The sequence below is a fragment of the Aspergillus tanneri genome (assembly GCF_003426965.1).
Source record: "Aspergillus tanneri strain NIH1004 chromosome Unknown AapTan_3_pilon_pilon_pilon, whole genome shotgun sequence".
NCBI lineage: Eukaryota > Fungi > Ascomycota > Eurotiomycetes > Eurotiales > Aspergillaceae > Aspergillus > Aspergillus tanneri.
The window spans coordinates 1,972,788-1,991,939 of record NW_022984630.1 but is presented as its reverse complement, the minus strand read 5'-3'; the positions used below and the strand labels follow the sequence as shown (position 1 = coordinate 1,991,939).

Sequence of the window (19,152 nt, the reverse complement as noted above, 5' to 3'; positions counted from 1 at the left end):
TCTCGAGGCTGGGTTGTATGGGATGAATGTTATAAACTATTGGGAAGACGAGTTGGGAGTTTAAGCTCCAGGTCGCTGTCTGTGTCGTTGGAACCGGGTTGATTTCGCGATGTGGAAGACAATTGCGGCGCATCCAACAGGTGCGTTTGTAGGAAGACTTCATTCCGTAACCTGGGTAACAGCATACAAGTTCAGATGAAGTCGTACCTAAACGAGCAGTACTATTTGCTAAATTACCATAGAATTCGTCAACATTGTATCTAGTATTGTACTGGACAATAACAAAGCCATACGCAGGTCAAGTCCACTGGACAACGAAGTCCATCCGTGTATTCTCTATCAGGCACATCGAGAATCATCCACCACAACGACAATAAATACAACAGTAGTCCTCCTCGTGAGAGATAGCATCCCACTTGTTGGTCGCAACGCGTCAGGACGACGATTGTAAGCCGCGCGAGATCTGAAATAACCGACTTTAAATGTAAGTGTACACCCACATCGAGGATGAACAGTCTGCAAAGTGACTGTCAAAAGACGCTGCAAATGAAAAAAGCCAACGAGACATCACAAGAAACCAATCCAATGAATCCGCCGTCCTGGACCTGTCTTTCATGATCCTTCACTCGTATTCAACCCGTAAATAATATTCCCAGAAATAGTACGAGAGTCACGTCGAGATGCTACCGGGACAAAGACCCCCAGAGATTGAGATTTAAAGGCGTCTTTCACGGTCTCCAGGCAATGTCGCCGCCGCTCTAATAGGTGTCACCGCCGGTACCATTGTGATGCTGGCCGACCATGGGCGGATAGCCATAGGCAGCAGTATCCTGTTCTGCAGAATCCAAGCCTGGGTTCATCATACTGTTGGCACTTTCGGGGGCACCATCAAACGGCGGCCCTGGACGTCCACCTGGACCTGCCCCCACGGCTCCCACGGGCCCGCCAGTGCCATATCCGCTACTTGTTGGCCGGTTTTGGTGTTCTCCCCTCGCGGATTGCGTCTATAGCCATCGTCAGGACACCGAATCTCACCAGGGGAACTCCGCACGTTGCACAAGTCTTACCTCACGATACTTTGACAAATAGATTTTCAGTGCCTCCGCGTAGTTTTCGAACCCAAGCGAAGTCATGGCAAACAAAATGTCTTCCCCGTTGACAGTTTTGCGTTTCTCCTGCTGGCATTTTTCCGACGCTGTGGCCGAACGCACGAGTACATTAGATGGCATGTCCAGGCGGAACCAATATATGATGGAACTCACCTTCGCTCGTGATGAACGAGATAAACTCGCTCACGCATTCTTGCATACATTCTTTGGCTTCCTTTGCAATCTTGGCATTATCGGGGAGAGCTAGTTTCATGATGCGAGCCACTGGAAGACGAACATTAGCACTTTGCATCCACTGCTTATGTCTCTTGCCATTATAACAAGCAGTTGTATGTATAACAGTAAACCCAGCACATGGAGTACAAAAAGTCCACTTCGTCTTCTTGAGGGGTCGACCCAGGCTCACGAAGAGTATTCGATTAGGTTTAAGCGAGGAGGATCTGAGCTGGGGATCAAATCAAAAATCAAAGGGATGAAGGACAAATTATCAGAGGCAGTTTGAAAAGAAACCCCGCCCCCCAAAACAAAAAAAAAAAAAAAAAAAAAAAAAAAAAAAAAAAAAAAAAAAGACGGCAGATTAGTCCTGGAGGACAGAAGTTCGGTGCAATATAGTAGCGCAGACGGCTGTTGGCCAGCAGATAAAATGTAAGGTACGAGCAAATCAGGAAGACCGAGAAACTGCAAGGAAACGCAACTAACCATTTGCAATGGGCAACCATCTGTCCTGCTCTTTCACCTCAAATTCCCCCTGGCCTTGAGTGTCCTGCTGTTCCTTGTCCATGTGCTCTTGCTCTTCACCTGATTGAACTTCAGGTTCCACCTCAGGTTCCTTCGAGGGAGAGGCCGACATGATTTTTAGCTGTTTGGTAACGTACAGCAGATACTAGGCTCTGAGATAGAATGGCTGTGTCTATTGCACTGTTGGCAAAACCACGTCAGAGATGCTCGCGATGGCTGTCAAACCCTTGACGCTACGGTCAACTTTGGCCAGCCGTTCGCTTCACAGCAGCCTAAATGGGGAAAAAGACAGTGTCAGCATATGTGGGGATTGGCAATGCTGCAGCTACAGCTATACCCTAACGGTGAGATCAAGGGCCACTAGTATTTGAATATGAGGATGATAATAATGATGATGATGGTGATGCAAGATGCGCCCGATATAGACGACCTGTACTCTTTTTTTTTTTTTTTTTTTTTGGGTGCCTTCCCCATAAGAAATAAACAATGCACAGACGAAGCTAATTTGATGCCCAGCGACTCTGAACCCGGTACCAAATTTCTGGGAAGGTTCTTTGGCTTGGTGTGGATGGATAAACTAGAACTTACAACAAAGTACACAGTTGTAACGTCCGCGTACACGGGAGAGGATGACGCGGGTTATGCGACACGGAGGTAACCAGTGGGTCGATGCGCACGTTGCGCAGAAGGAAAGCAGCCGAATCCAAATAATCCAATAACCCTAAGGAAGGCAATTGGGGGTTATGATAGGGGGGCGGCGATGCTTGGATGGATCTGGCGTCTCCAGTAATTGGTGTAGGAGGTTAGTAACTACTTCCATAGTATTACTCTGGAGACAGCCGCGATGGGCGCAGGCAATTGGCGAACCAGAGGTCCCTGACAGAGCAAGCCCGATCACTGGCTAGACAGTACAACGCCAATAGGAAATGGGAGAGACACTCACCAATACACAGCTTCAACCCCTAGACAGATCAATATCTGAGAAGTGAGACTTGATGCTTGATTGTCTGATTGCTGGACTGATTGATTGGACGACGGAAGGACGAATGAATGAGGATGAATAAATGGAATAAATGGCGAGAGTTAGATATGACAATTACCCCGTGACGCCAGTACCCGGTCCGTACGGTATTCTCCGTATTGTCAGGCCGGTTTCGGGGAAAGAGCCACCAGTATCCCATGACTAAGAGTGAGGGGTTGGTATTGATACTGTTCTGCACGTGATCACATTGTCATCCATCATTTTGGGTATCAGGCATGTCTCTCCGGAATTTGTTCCCTCTCTAGGTTATTAGTCCTAGATTGTCAGTCCACCGGAGACAGGGACGGTGGTGTATTAGGCATCAACCACATCATCGTCAAAAGGCGCATATAGGACATCAGAAGGCAAACAGGTGGTGTCAGCACCCATCGTCTGGCTACTACTATATGTGAGCATCTAGTATGGAGTACTCCGTACTTTCCCAAGGGTCGGACAATCCTGCAGTGGTCCTCCTGCAGTGGTCCTACTATCTACACATTAGACTTGTCTGGGTCGAAGCCATGTCTACGAGAGGACGGTGCGTGGATAGGGACAGTGGATGTTCCTACCCAATCTGCTAGCCTTTATGCATGTCGTAAATTTCAGCATGGAGGTTCCCCATCACAAACGCTGAGGTGGACGAATAATCAAAGATGAAGAGATATTTGGCAATAAGGTTCAAGGAGGGATACAGATGGCTGTCTTTGGTACCTGCTAGGTAGGAAAACTACGATACGCTGAAGACCTCTATTTGGCCATATTATTTTTCAGCTTTGCAACCCATTGAGTGGATGTATCATCATCTCAGGCTATGAGCTCCTGTGGATTCCCAAATAACCATGCATCAGCATATTGGTCGAGGCTAACGTGAAGCAGCCAGTAGGCGATTTCTTGCTCATCCTCCAATGTCCGGGCCTCACTTGTATCACTCACTGCATCCAAGGGATCATAGTTCACTTTCAACGGTCTTCTCATTTGCTCTTCCTACTGCCCTTGGATCCTTCCAATTGTCAAATCATGGGCTCTGGGCCGTTGTGATAATTCGTATTTCCATGATGGCCCCTAATTGACCCTCTCCTAGCTACTAGGCAGTTAGGAGTATGGATTGAATCTCCCCGATATAGTACTCATATACCCCATATGTGATACAGGTTACAAATCTATGTTTGATATATCTATCGGTTGAATATGTACTGTACATGAATGCATACACCGTCACAAAGGCACACAGGGACCATCGAATTTGCCCCGTCTTATCCCAGTCAAACGTACCCCGAAACGCTCCGCCAAATAAACAAGAAATCCCGTAAAAAAAAAATAAAAAAAAAATCAATTGTGGTCATGGCTTCTTCGTTCTTTGCGGGCCACGTCCTCCATTTCTGACAGCACGACGCGATTGAACTCCTCCCATCCGTCCAAGTAGATGTGGTGCCCGGAGTTTTTGATGACCACGACCTTTGCCGACCCATTGTCGGATTCACGCTCCTCCGGCGTTGCGTTCTGAAGGATGCGGCGCTTTTCTTCCTCGAGCTTCGCTTGCGCCGCCATGCCCCCTTTGACATCCATCCAGTCGTGGTCGCCATACATGAAAACAATTGGAATTCCATTTTCCCGCTGGACAGAGACAGACGGGGCCAGAGTCTGGGAGTTCGATTTCGGGTCGATAGCAGAATCCGAGGAAGATGATTGTGATGGGGATGAGTCTCGAATCTTGGCAGTCTCCCACTCCGAGGGCGAGGAAGAGGGTGACTGAATCATCTGCCGTCCAACGCCGTGGATGCGGCGGATTAAAGGACTGCGGGCAAAGGCTCCCGGGGCGAGGATATACGAAAGTGCATACTCCCCACTGCCTCGTAGGTTGAAAATTGAATACGAATAGTCATGAAGGGCCTTCGCTTCATCCGCAGGCAAGTGGGAAAAGCGTCGAGATGTCCAGCCGGATACCAGCCGTGGCCCAAGGGGTCCGGCCCAACGCACCAGCGAAAAGGGCGAGATGTTGGCATCCCAAAGGTAGGCAAACCACTTGGGCACCATCCGGCGAGGCGGACGGTTGCTAGAGGTAGTATCATTTGTAGGAGCACCTTTAAGAAGGATGTTGTTATCCCCTTTCTGCACCGACGAAGCGGATCGAGCAACGTTGCTTTGGTCCTGGGCAACCTCGTTGGCCATGGCCGACTCAGAGGGCATATCCGCCGACATGGCGTACGGGTCTTCCGGTATGCCCACTGGAGAAGCGAGAATAAGTTTATTCAATCGACCGGGATACTTGAGAGCATAGGCGACTGCCATGTAGCCACCCATACTGTGGCCTAGGAGGGTAAACCGATCTATATTGCGCTTGAGCCGCCACTCCTCCAATGCGTCCACAAACCAGTCCTCGGCCTCTTTGATGGCATGTTCACGTTTCTTCGCTTTGATGCGAAATGACGGCCGGGTGCTGCGACCCATGCCCAACAGATCCAGTGCATGAAGCTGCCACCCTTTTAGTCGACTCAGAGGCTCGAAATTCTTGTAGAAAAAGCCGAGGCCAGCTCCGTATCCATGAAGTACTACGAGATGCTGATCCACCTCCTCTCCAATCCTCTCGACCGAGAACTCATTGAGAGCCCGATTCTTTCCACTCAACTCCACCATACTGGAGCGCCAACGTCGGGGGCCGTATGGATCGTTGAGGGAATTCGCTGCCACCTCACCTTGCTGGCTCTGGTCCGCAGACTGTAGACTCCCCAGATCCCCATTGGGAGGTGTTACCGTATTCCCGGTTTGTAAGTGCGTGGGAGGTTGGTGTTGGAGGTAAGGGAGGTAGGAGAGCACCTTATGCTCAGCGGCAGCGGCAGGTAGACACGCCCACTGAAAACCCAGGCTCAGTGACTCAGTGACACGAGATATTCGCTTGGTTCAGAAACATACCCATTGGCTAAACCCTTCCTTGTAACTAAGGGGGAACCACGACAAAGGTGTAGGCGTCGCGCCGGTGCCTCGCGCCGCATGAGGGACGTCTTGTTGTTGGGAAGTCATTGCACTCTGCGGTTTACGATAATGGAACTCATCACTTGACGAGTCCAATGATTCCGATGTCACAGACGAACTGAAACGAAGGGTGACCGAAGGACTGGGTGGCGATAAAAGACGGGTGGATTCTAATGAGGCCCACGGTCGATAGCCCTGGAAGGCTAGAGAGGGGAGTCGCACGGTAGACAGCTTGTCGTGTAAGGTTCTGAGCGACAGAGGAGTACTCTCTCTCTCTGTCACTCGCAAAAGGCAGACACAAGGCTATATAGTCAGCTCTCGAAGGTTTCGGATGACGGATTGCACAAAGCCGAATGGGGGAAGAACGGGAGAACGAGGCTAAAGACCGCTTAACGCCGATGAATCGAGGCGCAGGCAAAACAAATGCCGGAACGAGAGGAAAAAAGAGCAAGAGAAAAGAGATCCAGAGAGTAGACAATCATGGGAGAAGAATCAAACTGGACCCCGATCGAACTGCGAGGACACATGAGCGCATTGGGAGGGGGAAAACACATCAATCATCAGGCCATAAGGCATTTACCCCGTGATCGCTGGTTTTTTTACCGTACGGTAAATAACGTTGCCTCCTTCGCCTCTTCAACTTCCAATCGTTGCTCATTTGGTCGTCGTGATTCCTTCTTCGTCTACTGCCTCGCAATGCGGTAGCAATTGGCCGCAGTGGCCCTTCGGTGCGTCTGTTCCACTTGTCCGGTCTTCTGGGGCTTCTCTAGGTATACCTCGAACCGCCTCGTTTAGCTCGATATCGACTTCTCTCATAGCCCTTCTCCAACCTGGAAGGCCATGGCTTCTCCAAGCCTGGATCAAATAGTCAAGGGGGCTTCTGCTTCTGATAAACCTCTCTCTTCATTGTCCACCGTGCCGGATGCTTCAACTTCTAGCCGGAGGCCCGATGTCCAAGGCTCTTTGGACCCCTCCTCCCTCCCACGTTCGTTAGCCCCAGATCCACTCTCGACAGTACCATCTTCGCCGCCCCAGATATACTTGAATCTGCTCATTCTGGAGAGTTCCCTTCGAGCGCAGTACTTGGCGTTGCGAGAACGCCGACGACAGAACACGTTTTTCCTTCTACTGCTGGCTGCCTGGATTGCCTACTTTTCCTACGCACTCTTCCTCCGGCCACGAGAAGATGGTCGCGGCGTGGGAGGCTCGGTCTACTGGGTGGTGGAAATGGGTGAGAAAGTGGCGCTTCTCGGGGGAGTTGTGACGGCACTTTTGGTTTGGGGCACTGGGCAATGGGAGCGGGGGGTACGTTGGCCGCGGCGCTGGCTCGCTGTTGCCAATCGCGGTCTCCGCAGTATGAACACCAAGATCGTTGTGATCAGGGGTTCCTGGTGGCAGGAGCTGCTGTCCTATCTCTCCTTTCTCTTCCCTTTCTCCATGCCTTTCTACCCTTCCCCCATTGGAGACTTCCATTACATAGAACGGCCGACGGCCGAGAGACGGGCTGGTGGTCGGCAGCACCACCAGCCATATCATAACGTGGACCCCGAATCGGGACTCGTGGAGGAAGATCTGAGTCCGGGAGGTGACTACATCCGGTTACTTCTCTTACCCAAATCCTTCTCTCCGGAATTTCGAGAAAACTGGGATGACTATCGGACCGAGTATTGGGAAAAGGAAAATGAACGCCGAGCTCAACTGCGCCAGAGACTCCGCCAGAAAGAACGCTTACTAGCTCAGCAAGAAGAAGGCTGGTTTGGATGGATTGGTTTCGGGTGGAAGGCAGCACGACGGCGACGACTCGCAGCGGCAACACTCAATAGGTCCACCGATGGGGATAGGCACCGCCATCATCATCAGCACGCCAGTATCTCCAAACTCAGCCACGAACTCAAATCCCCGGTCCGGCGTGGCACGCGCTCGGACTCTCATTCACGCACGTCTTCCCGGAGCAGCACTCCGGTGGACCTTGATGACCGGCCTCCATCCCGGTCATCAATGAGTGGCCGTCCCCGGCGAGGAAGTACCCCGAGCTCAATATCAAGTATCTCAGAGCAGAGTCCTCAGCAGCGGAGAAAGAAAGGATCGAAACCCGTGACGCGTGGGCTGTCACCTTTGACACAGGCGCAGATCAGGGAGGGAGTCCGCACAGCGTCGTTCTCGTCCGATGATTCTTCGATCATCGGCATAGGAAGTGAAAAAAAGAAAGTCAAGGAGGAGCCTATTGAAAGCTAAAGCCGCAAACCGGCTGGATTCGTCACCCTTGCATGCTTGTGTTGATATAATAATACCCATACTGAACTGTTGGATGCATGATACACATTGATTGGAATACTGTCACGGTTATATGTCCCTCCTCTCTCTTCGTTTTGTCCTCCCTTTTTTTGCTCTGCTCCTACTCCGAAACCCGTGATGCCGCATTTACATTGGATTTTGTCAATACCATGGGCCTGCATAAGCAAAATATGCCACTGCGTACTACCGGCCAGTTTATATCCTTTTGGTCAATTTGTATAAATATCTCTATATCAAGTTATTTTGCACCAATTATCTGACTATTCTGATTCGCACGTTATCTAAAGTGCCCAGTTGAACTCTGTACGACAGAACAAAGAACCCCACAACGCCATACCAGGCTCCCCATCAGCAGATATCGGAGAAATAAAAAGGATGAAAACTTATATCATGGCTGCCGTAATCCTTTCCAGCTCCAGTCCACAATTGAATCCCTAAAACTCTGATTAAATTCTATAAACCGTCTCGTCATCCTCCAGATACCTGCAAAGTGTTAGCCACATGCGTTTGGACTCTTTGATTTCAGGTCTACTTACATCAGCTCGTTTCTCTCATTCATAGCATTCAGGGCCTGGATAGCTTCTGCTCGCTGGAAAACATGTGCTTCACCGAGCGTGTGGTTGCTGCGGATCGCAGTATTGACAGCCCCGATAAGCTCCTCTACGTCAGCAGTTTCACCATTAGTGAACAGACGTGTTCCCATCAATGGACCTAGGGCCTTGCGGAAGGCAATCAGGCGAGCAGGCTGCAAGGGTTGCGATGAAGCGCTGACGGCGGATGCTGCCTGGGATTGTGAATTGTCTGTCTGAGACTGAATGAGCTGCGAAGCCGGTCGGGAAGAGGCCACAGACATCTGAGATTGGCTCAGTGTCTGTCTGCGGGTGGTCTGGCTTGATCGGATTCGTTGGCCACGAGGGCTGGCGCTGTATAAGCCATCACCATTCTCCGAAACGTCATCCCCGTCCGCATCCATCTCCTCGGCGGTGGAACGGGCGGCTGCACGCGTACTTAAGTTTCCGCTTCGTCGCGTGGATCGCGTGCTCGGAATATTAGCTGGTGTATCGTCGTCGTCATCATCATCATCGGAGTCCGAACCACTGGATGCAGAGTCGTCATCAAAGTTGGTGACCTTTCTTCTCTTCCGGCGTTCATCCTCCACGACTTCTTTGAACATTGCAAACCGCAGAATGGATTCAGCAATCTTAGCATCACGCTCCTCCACTCGGTTCGACAATCGAGACTTTGCATGAGCAGTAGATAAACGGATCAATGTCTCCAAAGTACGAGCGGTGATTGGGGATGTCTTGCGTTGATTGCCGGTTAGTTCGTCGTTTCTCAGTGCCGAGTACGTCGTAACAATGTGATCGGCAGCCCCCTTTGTCAAGACAGGCTTGACTCGCGATTTCGCATACTGGATATATTTCTTGACGAAGGGGATGCTCAGGATTTCAACCTCGTTCCGCTTACTCCGGCTCGAGCTGGCCATGCCAGCGTGGAGCATAACGTTGAATTTCTCAAAGACTTCCGTCGGTTGGTTCGAGTCCTGGTTATCTTCGAGTCCAACTCCCAGGCTTTGGTTGAGCTGCTCCCTAACCGGAGCACCTTCCTCAACACCAGGCTGACGGTAACGATGCATGCGCAGGACATGTTCCGATACCAATCGGTCCCGGGAATCTTCAATATCATCAGTCACGACGAAAAGCAAGTCGAAACGCGACAAGAGAGAATCCGGCAGAGCAATATTCTTGTGAGGGTCTTTGTGGGGATCATATTGTCCGTAGATCGGGTTAGCCGCAGCCAGGACACTGCACCGAGCGTTCAAACTTGTGTGGATACCAGCTTTCGCAATCGTGACTGTTTGCTGCTCCATGACTTCGTGAATAGCCACACGGTCCACGTCACTCATCTTGTCAAACTCATCGATACAAACGACACCCCGGTCAGCGAGGACCATTGCACCAGCCTCCAGTCTCCGTTCGCCAGTCTCCTTATCCGAGGTCACAGCAGCTGTGAGACCAACTCCCGAAGATCCGCGACCAGTAGTCGCAATTGCAAGAGGCGCAGTGTTCAGGACGAAACGGAGAAGCTGCGATTTGGCAGTTGAAGGATCACCGACCATCAGGATATTAATATCACCACGCAAATGTGTTCCATTGTCTAGGTTTTTCTCCATACCACCAAGCAGCATCAGTAAGATTGCCTTCTTAATATAGTCATGGCCATAAATACTAGGGGCGAGCGAATGAGACATCAGCTCAAAAATATTTTTCTTCTTCGAAATTTTATTGATGTTGCGAATATCAGTGTCAGTGATGGTGGCTTGCGCAATACCTCCGCCGGATTTGGAAGACAGCTGGATGACATTATTTGCCAAAACAAGCGTTCGGAAAGTCGACGAGCCGGAGTTCGCATTTCGATTTCCAAGAGAACGGTATATACCAACCAGCTGAATCCTGTCTCCGGGTTTGGCTCGATCTACCAGGTCGTCATCGAGGATCACGTCCACGCTTCGGGGCAGTTGACCGGCGGGAGCTCTTTCGGGCATTTCTTGTATCGAGATCGTTTGGTGGTCCATATATGTACAATAACCATACTCGGTGATGAGCTAGGGGCATAGGTATTAGTATCGAGCAATAGATCTGGAGATTATCGGCACATACTGGGTTCTTTTCATCATCTTCCTGGGGGTAGACATTCAAGTTTGTCCCCCCGCTAGCTGTCATTGTCTGATCCCTGTATTTTCTCGCAAGGAACCGATCCTTTCGCTCACTGTAATGAACGCTCTGAATCACCTTGGGTCGAACCAGGGAGCATTTGGTCACAATTCCTTCCAGGGAAATCATCCTATTCAGATGAGAAGATCCGAGCGTTCTGGGGTTACAGGAAAATTCTCCAAGCGCTCCAACGTAAGCGCAATAATAATTCTGCGCTCTGTTAACTTCCACACGGCTGGAGATATAAACGGAGAAATGCATACTACATCGTCCGACGTCGAGGCTCGATTGGGCAACGTCTTGATGATATCTTTCAAGGCTCTGTCGAAGGCCTGTGAGTAGTCGAATGGGGAAGTGAGCAGGCTATATTCCAAGTTAGCGGGCTATTCCATGTTCGTATGCTATCAAAACCTACCCATCGGCTAGTTCGCGGCTATGAGCTCTAATTTCATCGATGCTAACCTGCGGGAGAAGAAATTTTTACTTTCACCTCTTCTAATCACAGAACACGATCATGCAGTCAGGTGAACTTACTGTCAAACGTCGTAGCCCCCGATTCAACATCAAAACAATATCAGCCCGATAACTGGTTTCTGGTCAGACCAATAATCCCACGATGTTCGCCACTAGTCGAAAAAGGGAGGTTCGTTCTAGGGGCATACGGACCTTCGCGCTCTAGCATCACCTGGACAGGAACGCAATCAGCACAATGAATAGAGAGAAACAACACCTTCAATACTTACTTGGATCAAGGAACTCGGTGGCGGCGCGCACTCGATCTTGAGTGGCCTCATCACGGAGTTGTACTCCGTCCATGGTTAAGGTTCTTGTCCCGGTGAGGCTGAGACGGGTTTATAAGAAATTGAGAAGGTCGACTTTGTCCGATGTATACGGCGATCCAAAGAGGCCCGTGGTAGTAACCAAGCACACAGATACCCAGTGGTGGTTCTTGTTCTCCTTCAGAGCCAGAGGAGAGTGTGGGATGGCGAGGAGCTTTCTCGAAAGACACGACGTCCTAATTAGGTAGAATTGAAACGCGTGCGTCCAGGCCGGACGCGTTTGAACGCGGTATTTGTACTGAGTCAGCACCCTAACTGCAATGGGTAATTTTCTGGTACTTTGTACAACTTGCTTACTAAAATGCCACACGAGAGACAATTGAGCAGGATGAATGCTGTTACATTGCTCGTATTCACGAACATGATGTCGGTATGTATTGCAGTATAGTACAGTTTGTGATATATATACAAAAACACCATTCCTATGCACCCTGGGAAACACCAGTGCTTCACAAATTCTCATCCTCCGATCCTCCGTTCATGAGACGGCGCGTCTTCAGTGTCTTGACCATCCTGCTTAAGAGGGTGAATTTCATCCAACAATGCAATTCTCTCATCGTGATAGATCTGGTTAGAACTCTCCCGATGCTCATTGTCCAAAATCTCATCGTTCGCTTCATTGGATTTGCGCCTGATCCCCAAAAGTGACTCAGCCTCAGTATCATACTCGTCCTCGGGGCTAATGGTTTTGTCGGAAATCGTCGACGTGCTGCCCAGAGGGAGGCTGTCATTAATATGGTAACCATCGCCCTCGGAAAGAGCAATTTGCTCCTCACTTGGCGTAGGCTCAATTGCCGAAGAGTCGTCATCTAACTCAATATCTTCCTCACACGAATCATGCTCTTCCTTTGCTGGCTGATGCATAGTTTCGTCCGGGTTTGGAGCCCTTCGTCGACCTCCCACGCCGAGGATACCACCAGTCCAAACGAAAGGTTCAAGTATATTTGTATCATCTTTATTATCACCTTGTTCCTGACGACGTCGAAGCAACACGCCCTGGAACCGTTCGCGTAGGTAGGGCATGTTAGCAATTGTCTCAATGGTTTTCGGTGCCGCTTTATAGAGATTTTTTACTTCAGCACCTCCATCGTGGATACTCCTCTCCCGGAACCCAAGGAGGGCAGACGCCAAATATACCATAGAAACATAGGTGGGCTGCATGAAATCTGGTTGAATCTTGCTCCAGTACCGCCGACTCTCCTTGCCAAAAACGTCGGGGTGTTTCCCACGCCTTGGGTTCTTCTCTATGACGTCAAAGGTGGCAGGTACGCCAGCAGGCTTCACCCCATACCCTCGACGAAGGTTCTTCCATCCTGGGAAGTTAGGCATGAACTTCTGTTCGAAGACGGTAAAAGCCTCAACTTGATCCGAAGGCTTGTCAGAAGATGCAAGCATCTGCACGTATGTTGACCAGTTAAAAGTCGTCAGACTAAAGCCGGCCTTCTCAACCTCCGCTACAACTTGGCGGATTTTCCATGGCTCATTCAGATAGGCTAAAGACCGCATGTATAGAGATAGCGGCCAAGACAGAACGAATTTATATGACGGCAGCACTGAAGATTTCTTCTTCGATCGGGAGAGATCAACCGTATCTGGCCCTATTAGCATTTCCTGCTCGCCACGGACCGATATTGGCAAAGAGGGCCGAGGTGGACTAGCACTAGAGGCCAACTGTTCAGAGAGCCATTCATCGACAGTGGAGCGGCTAGCTATCTTTCTGGCGCGGGGGAAAGCCAACTCCCAACATTCTTCAACCTTCTTGTATTGCTCGGCCTTCATGTGTGCAAGCATCAGTGCGACAAGCAGATGAATTGGCGCTATATCTTTGGCATCCTCTGGAGAATCCGGAGGATGTTGACCGTTTACGAACTGATCAAACAGCGCCCTGGCCCTTTCCGACGCTCCTCTCGTTCCATAGGCCGTGATTATATACTCGTAGTACATAGCAGGGAAGGCAATGCGAGGAGGCTTCCTCCCTGCACCCGGCAAAGGTTGTTTGGTTGCCAGCTTGGTGGTGTTGAACTCTGCGATGGTTTCGGCAAGGAACATCTCAGCATTCTCCAAGCGAATGTTGGCAGCGTTAACTTGCCTACCACAATCCTGGACGAGCTGCAAATCTCGATGGATCTGACTCTTGAGAACAAGGAGCTGAGAACTAAATCCCGGTCGGTCAAAACGCTCTTTGATTTCACGAAAGATAATGTGCACCATGTCACGATTTCGAGCCTTGACATAGCCATAGAGAATTATGGCGTAGTGAAATTCTGTGGTGTACATTTGGTAGCTTCTGTGAAGCTTCCGGAGAATGCGCCGCGCTTCGTCTGTCTGCCCTGTGAGCACCAGACTGAGCATGAGGGCGGCATAAGTCATCCCATCTGGCGACAGGCCGTTCGCATCCATGCGTGAGCGGATCCTAGAGATAGATTCCAAGTCCATCCGGAATGCATGATTCCAAAGTAGCACATTCCACATTCTCACACGCGAGCCCTTCACATCCAACCCGAGACATATTTCTGCAACGCTCTCGGCCAAATCGAGTCTCTGATTGTTGCAGTATGCCTCCACAATGGTATCAAGCAACGGGGCGGTCATCTGCACCTGCCTTTTCTCAGCCAGAGCAAGCAGCTGACGGACGGTATCGATATCGCCCCTATTAGCACATAATCCCATTACCGTGCCGAACGTGTGAGGATTGGGTGTCGCCCCCTTTTGGAGCATCTGCTTGAACAATGTAAAGGCTCCTTCGAGGTCGTCGGATCTAGCATATGCAGCGAGGACTATATTCCAGCACACGGTGTTTTGCTCGAGGCCGAATTCCTCCGAGATCCTATTGAATTGACGGACCGTTTCTCGTACATTTCCAGCTCTCGCATGAACGTAGAGGAGTGGAGTAAGGAGTCTCCGGCTTAATGGTTTACCGTGATCTGAGATATAATTTTCAAAGATTTGCGTGACCTTTCCCACGTCGCCAGCTTTAGAAAATGCTGCGAGGGCAATCCTATACGCATCCACGGTCGGTTTCCCATAGAAATGGGTGAATTCATCCAAGAGATACTGGATGCCGGTCGTGATTTCCAGCGAGGCCAGGCGTTGTATAAGTTGAAGGAGAAGCTCTGCAGGTGGGACATCTCCCTGCATCTGCCAGCGAAAGTTACGATACAATAGGATGGATCGTACGGATATTGTTCTGATCTGAGATGACTGGAGACTGTCGATAAGTTTGAAATAGTGCTCGGGGGTGAGGATAAACAGCGAGCTAAACTTTCGTAACAGAAGCAACAGCGTTTCAGTCGCTGTACTGTGCACGGCCTCTGGAGTAGCGAAAGCATGGGAAAGTAAAAACTGGGCAAGACCGTAAGCCCGGCTATTTAATGGTTGGTCTTCCAAGAACGTGGAAAAGGTAAGCAAGCTCTTTGGCATGTCAGGAGCAGCCAAATGTTGCGCAACGGGTCTCCACAGCTGATCCTCCATGGATAGTGGCCTCAAATCCCATATATTTAGCGCCGCTTCCCACTCGGTGCTCCTGACAAAGTTTGCCAAGGCAAATCCCCAGCATGGGATACCTTGGCCCTTAGAAATTGCCTTCTTACAGGTGCTGATTACACCATATGGACTCCCGGTCGTCAAATAAGACCTTGCCATGTGCAGATAATCGTCGGCCAATCGAGAGTCGAAAGCAATCCCGCGAAATAATATTTTCGCTCGTCGATGATCTACATCGTTCCCAGAGCGACTTAAAAATGCAAGAAGAGCAGGGTTTACGTCGAGGGGGTGACCAGCTGTCTCATAAAGCATCCATGCTTTATCATACTCCTCGGACTCATTATCTGCCAGGAGGGCCAGAAGATTCCTCTTGGCCTCTTTCCTTCCGCCACGTTTAATATAATGGCTATGTACCATCTTGTCTGTTCCGGCAGCTTGGGCGAGGCAGGCAGCCTCGGTTGCGTAATTTCTGGACAGGCTGAGGACGGCTTTTTTCCTTCTTCGAGCAGGTAGTCTTCTGGGAGAGCGGAGCAAACACAACGCCGCAAAGTTTTGCGTCCGCGGAGGATAGAGAAAATCTAGGAAGGGAGACCGCGCATCATTCGTGCCTGTGCCTGTGTTTGTGGTAGGCCTCAGAGGACTTGAGGGTCGCGTGGGCTTCGTTTGCAAGGAAATCAGAAGCCAATGGAGACAGTCAATGACTGGACCACCCGAATGGCCCAAATTGGCATATAAGGACTTTGGACTTCGGAGAGCGCCATTTGAATCCCAGAAGAGACGCCGTCCTGCGTTCTCAAGGCATCCGCCAGCCCGTTCCAGCATTACCCCCAGTACTTGCGGTGTAAAAACCCAGGAATCACCGAAATATGAAAAAGAAGCGTAGCATATCGGTCCCAGGATCCCTATTATCCCAGCGGAAAGGGTTAGGTACCGGACATCCAAAAACTCGAGGAATGGTGGACGTACCAGAGTGAAGTATTCTTGTGCACGAAGCTCACAAATTACTACCCAAATGGCTCCCCACTGGTAGAATAAGAAACTCGATGGACAGCTGGGAATACAAGCTAGATGGACAAGGGGGAAACGAATGTCCACCGGCGTAAATGGCGTGGTGTTGGCACGGGTGTGAAATTTTGCGAGGTGTAGAAAGAAGCAGCAAGATTGGCCGATGCTGGAAAAGAGAATCCCGCGAAATCAGTCGGGCATTCGTTTGGCCGAGAACTGACCACGCCAACCCGCACTCTCCAGATCGAAACCCACCCACTCCCATTGTCTGGTCTCCCAGCACCATGGACATCACCGGCTTTGTGTTTGTCCAGCGCGAGGATGTTCTCCTCGCTGGTGACTATAATGCCTATCGTGCTCACTTAACTCGCAAGTTGCACAAACTCCACAAGAAGCTTGGTCGGACCACTCCCAAAGGTCGAAAATACACTGCCAAACCGCCGGTCAGTGCAGAAAACATCAATAATAATGTGGCGTATGCTTCCTCTCTCTCTCTCTCTGTCTCTCTCTGTGTCTCTCTATGTGTGTTTATTAACTAACTCGTCTTCTATAGTTATGTCCATGTCCTCCTCTTGAACTCCGAACGAGCATGGGCACAGGCCATGCACATGAAGTCCGCACACTCCGCAGATCCGTCAGCGAAGGGGATTGTCGGGGCTGTCAGGCGCCAGGTTGTCTCACGACTTAGTAAAGCGACGGGTTACGCGAAACAGCTGGTTCTCCTTCTAGAGGATCAGGCGTCTTCAGGTGCTACTGACATTGATGTCCTCGAAGCACGCGCTTACCTTGCAACACTCTCGGGAGCTCTATCTCTTGACAAGCGCAAGTGGAAACAGTGCGTGGAGAACTACTCCATTGCTAAGGTTATTTACACAGCTCTTGGTCAAAAATCTAAGCAAGATGCCTTTCGGGACCTAGTGTCCAGTACTGTCGACCCCAGCCTAAGGTACGCAGCATATCAGATGAAACTTCCCCGGTCGAAATCTCTCTCCTCTTTGGCCATCAGTTTCTTCCCGTCGGACGCTCACGTAAGGGCTGAGATTGGGAAAGTGGACCCCAATTGCTTTAACGAGGAGGCTTCGGGAGCGCAGAAAACAGCCAATGGGGAGGTGCAGCAGCTTCCTGAACATATTACGTGGAGGTCCCGGACGGTGGCGTTGGAGGATGCAGCGATTTCTCAGGCTCTTGCGGCGGCAGCAGCAGCAGAATCTCGCCTTACCTCGTGGCTTGTCGACGCGTCGGGCAAATCTGCTTCTTCAAAGGACAAGGCTGCTGCCTATGATAGTGTCATTATTGCAAGCCAGGATGCGGTCGACGCAACTAAGACGGCCATAGATGATCTTGTCGCTGAAGGCGTAGACTCAGGAGACAAGAGAATGCAGAACTTGCAAGTTACCCGGACCGCGGTGAATTATGCCCTGGTGGGATGGCGAATCGGACGCAACCGCGTTTTGTGCGGTGAACAAGACGGCATTTCTTTCGACACCGATCAGATCAAATCGCGCAAAAGTGGAAAGACTCCAGGGAAACACGACGAAGCCAAGGGTAAGAAGCTAGCGCGCCTACGCGAGAAGGTCGTTTTGTACGATTCTACTCTACAGAGTATCGAATTTATTCTAGAGCTACCGGGAGTTGCCGCAGATTCTGTGTTCGTGGAGGAGATGGAAGCCAAGAATTCTTACTTCCGTGCTTTGAGGTAGTATACACCGTTTCCCCAAGACCAAGCGGGTTGTTCTAATGTAGTTCCAGGTGCCTTGCCATCGGACGGTCTCACGCTATACTTGGAAAGTCCCAGAACGCGCTTGCATTGTTTTCGCAGGCCCTGACGCTTTCTTCGGAGTTGTCCAGCACGGTTCAGCCATCGGCCGAAGGACCACCTCGCCTGGACGTTTCGCGCAGCCAGTTCCAAACGTTAGCGTCGACTTTGCAAGGATTGGTCGCACAGTACCGTGGTCTTGTTACATTAGAGAAACTGTCCGAAGAACAGCAGTCGAAGTCTGCCAGCCAACGTCCTGCGATTGAACGGCTGCACGAATATTCTGGCGATGGATTGGATTTCGCCAATCTCGTCCCGTATCCGCCTCAGATGCAACCGATTCCCGTGAAGCCCCTCTTCCTGGACGTTGCATGGAACTATATTGATTATCCCCGGGAGAGTGCCACCGGCCAGGATGCCCCTCCGATCCAGGCTGAGCCCGAGACGGAGAAGAAAAGTGGTCGGCGAGGCTGGTTTGGCTTTGGGCGTTGAATTCAGGGGTGTGTCTGTATTTACTACGACATGTCTAAACATCTGTGAATAGATATGACAGCGGCTCAAGTGTTTGCACTGGGTAGTTTAATGAAGCAATCCGTGGCATCTTGTGTTGGTGCCTTTCATAATTCTTTTTCTAATTTAGTTATCATCATAGAATCAGGCAAGGCACGTGCACCGGAGGCCCCGGAGAAAGCGGGAGGTTGACAGCCGAATCACCTGTGCGCCAAAAGTAATAGCAGCGCTTTACACAGATGTAGTTAGAATATTAAATCCGTAGTTGTGTCGCGTGAAAGTTGGATTGATCGTAGTGGGCACAGGAAAGAGGTCCTTTGCATCCAACTCATACGTGCATTGCAATTACAGATGCTGTGTAATCGAGGTCTGTGTTAGTAGGAAACCCCGCGCACATCAAAGGCCACTCGATTGACACCTCCATGGTACCTGTCCATACACGGCTGGAAGCCCGGAGTCCTTGGTACCACTCAAGTTCCTGTATGGGAACTGCCCCGTGATTGGCCCCTGGCACGGGATTGCCCCTTCCGGGTATCACAACATTTCATTCATTCTTTTTTTTCTCTCCTTCTCTTGCGTCCCATCCCCCTATCCATACATCCATCCATCCATTCATTCAGTCATTCCTTCCTTCCTTCCTCTCCAACGTCGCCGTTGCTCCTCCGGGATTTTCGACGTCTCCGTCAATTCCTTTCTCCTCCCTCCTTGTTCC

At 50.4% G+C, this 19,152-nt stretch overlaps 6 protein-coding genes across 6 annotated transcripts; 2 read left to right on the top strand and 4 right to left on the bottom strand.

Annotated features, from left to right (window-relative positions):
• Positions 1-758: 758 nt before the first annotated feature.
• ATNIH1004_004458 (nuclear transcription factor Y subunit beta) lies at positions 759-1,959 on the bottom strand (the record flags this gene model as incomplete). The annotated part of the gene is made up of 4 exons (XM_033569128.1): positions 759-1,004; positions 1,068-1,195; positions 1,263-1,373; positions 1,809-1,959. 4 exons carry the CDS (start codon positions 1,957-1,959, stop codon positions 759-761), a joined length of 636 nt encoding a protein of 211 aa, XP_033427934.1.
• Positions 1,960-4,197: 2,238 nt separating this feature from the next.
• Positions 4,198-5,886, bottom strand: ABHD4 (putative alpha/beta hydrolase; the record flags this gene model as incomplete). Its single annotated transcript, XM_033569127.1, has 2 exons — positions 4,198-5,718; positions 5,779-5,886. 2 exons carry the CDS (start codon positions 5,884-5,886, stop codon positions 4,198-4,200), a joined length of 1,629 nt encoding a protein of 542 aa, XP_033427933.1.
• Positions 5,887-6,678: 792 nt separating this feature from the next.
• On the top strand, positions 6,679-8,073 carry ATNIH1004_004456 (Spo7-like protein; the record flags this gene model as incomplete). Its single annotated transcript, XM_033569126.1, has 1 exon — positions 6,679-8,073. One exon carries the CDS (start codon positions 6,679-6,681, stop codon positions 8,071-8,073), a length of 1,395 nt encoding a protein of 464 aa, XP_033427932.1.
• Positions 8,074-8,579: 506 nt separating this feature from the next.
• Positions 8,580-11,663, bottom strand: MCM3 (MCM DNA helicase complex subunit MCM3; the record flags this gene model as incomplete). Its single annotated transcript, XM_033569125.1, has 8 exons — positions 8,580-8,616; positions 8,670-10,738; positions 10,794-10,977; positions 11,124-11,210; positions 11,263-11,309; positions 11,382-11,433; positions 11,514-11,532; positions 11,591-11,663. 8 exons carry the CDS (start codon positions 11,661-11,663, stop codon positions 8,580-8,582), a joined length of 2,568 nt encoding a protein of 855 aa, XP_033427931.1.
• Positions 11,664-12,145: 482 nt separating this feature from the next.
• ATNIH1004_004454 (putative translation regulator (Cya5)) lies at positions 12,146-15,586 on the bottom strand (the record flags this gene model as incomplete). The annotated part of the gene is made up of 1 exon (XM_033569124.1): positions 12,146-15,586. One exon carries the CDS (start codon positions 15,584-15,586, stop codon positions 12,146-12,148), a length of 3,441 nt encoding a protein of 1,146 aa, XP_033427930.1.
• Positions 15,587-16,458: 872 nt separating this feature from the next.
• ATNIH1004_004453 (signal recognition particle subunit SRP68) lies at positions 16,459-18,422 on the top strand (the record flags this gene model as incomplete). The annotated part of the gene is made up of 3 exons (XM_033569123.1): positions 16,459-16,649; positions 16,728-17,870; positions 17,924-18,422. 3 exons carry the CDS (start codon positions 16,459-16,461, stop codon positions 18,420-18,422), a joined length of 1,833 nt encoding a protein of 610 aa, XP_033427929.1.
• Positions 18,423-19,152: the final 730 nt, after the last annotated feature.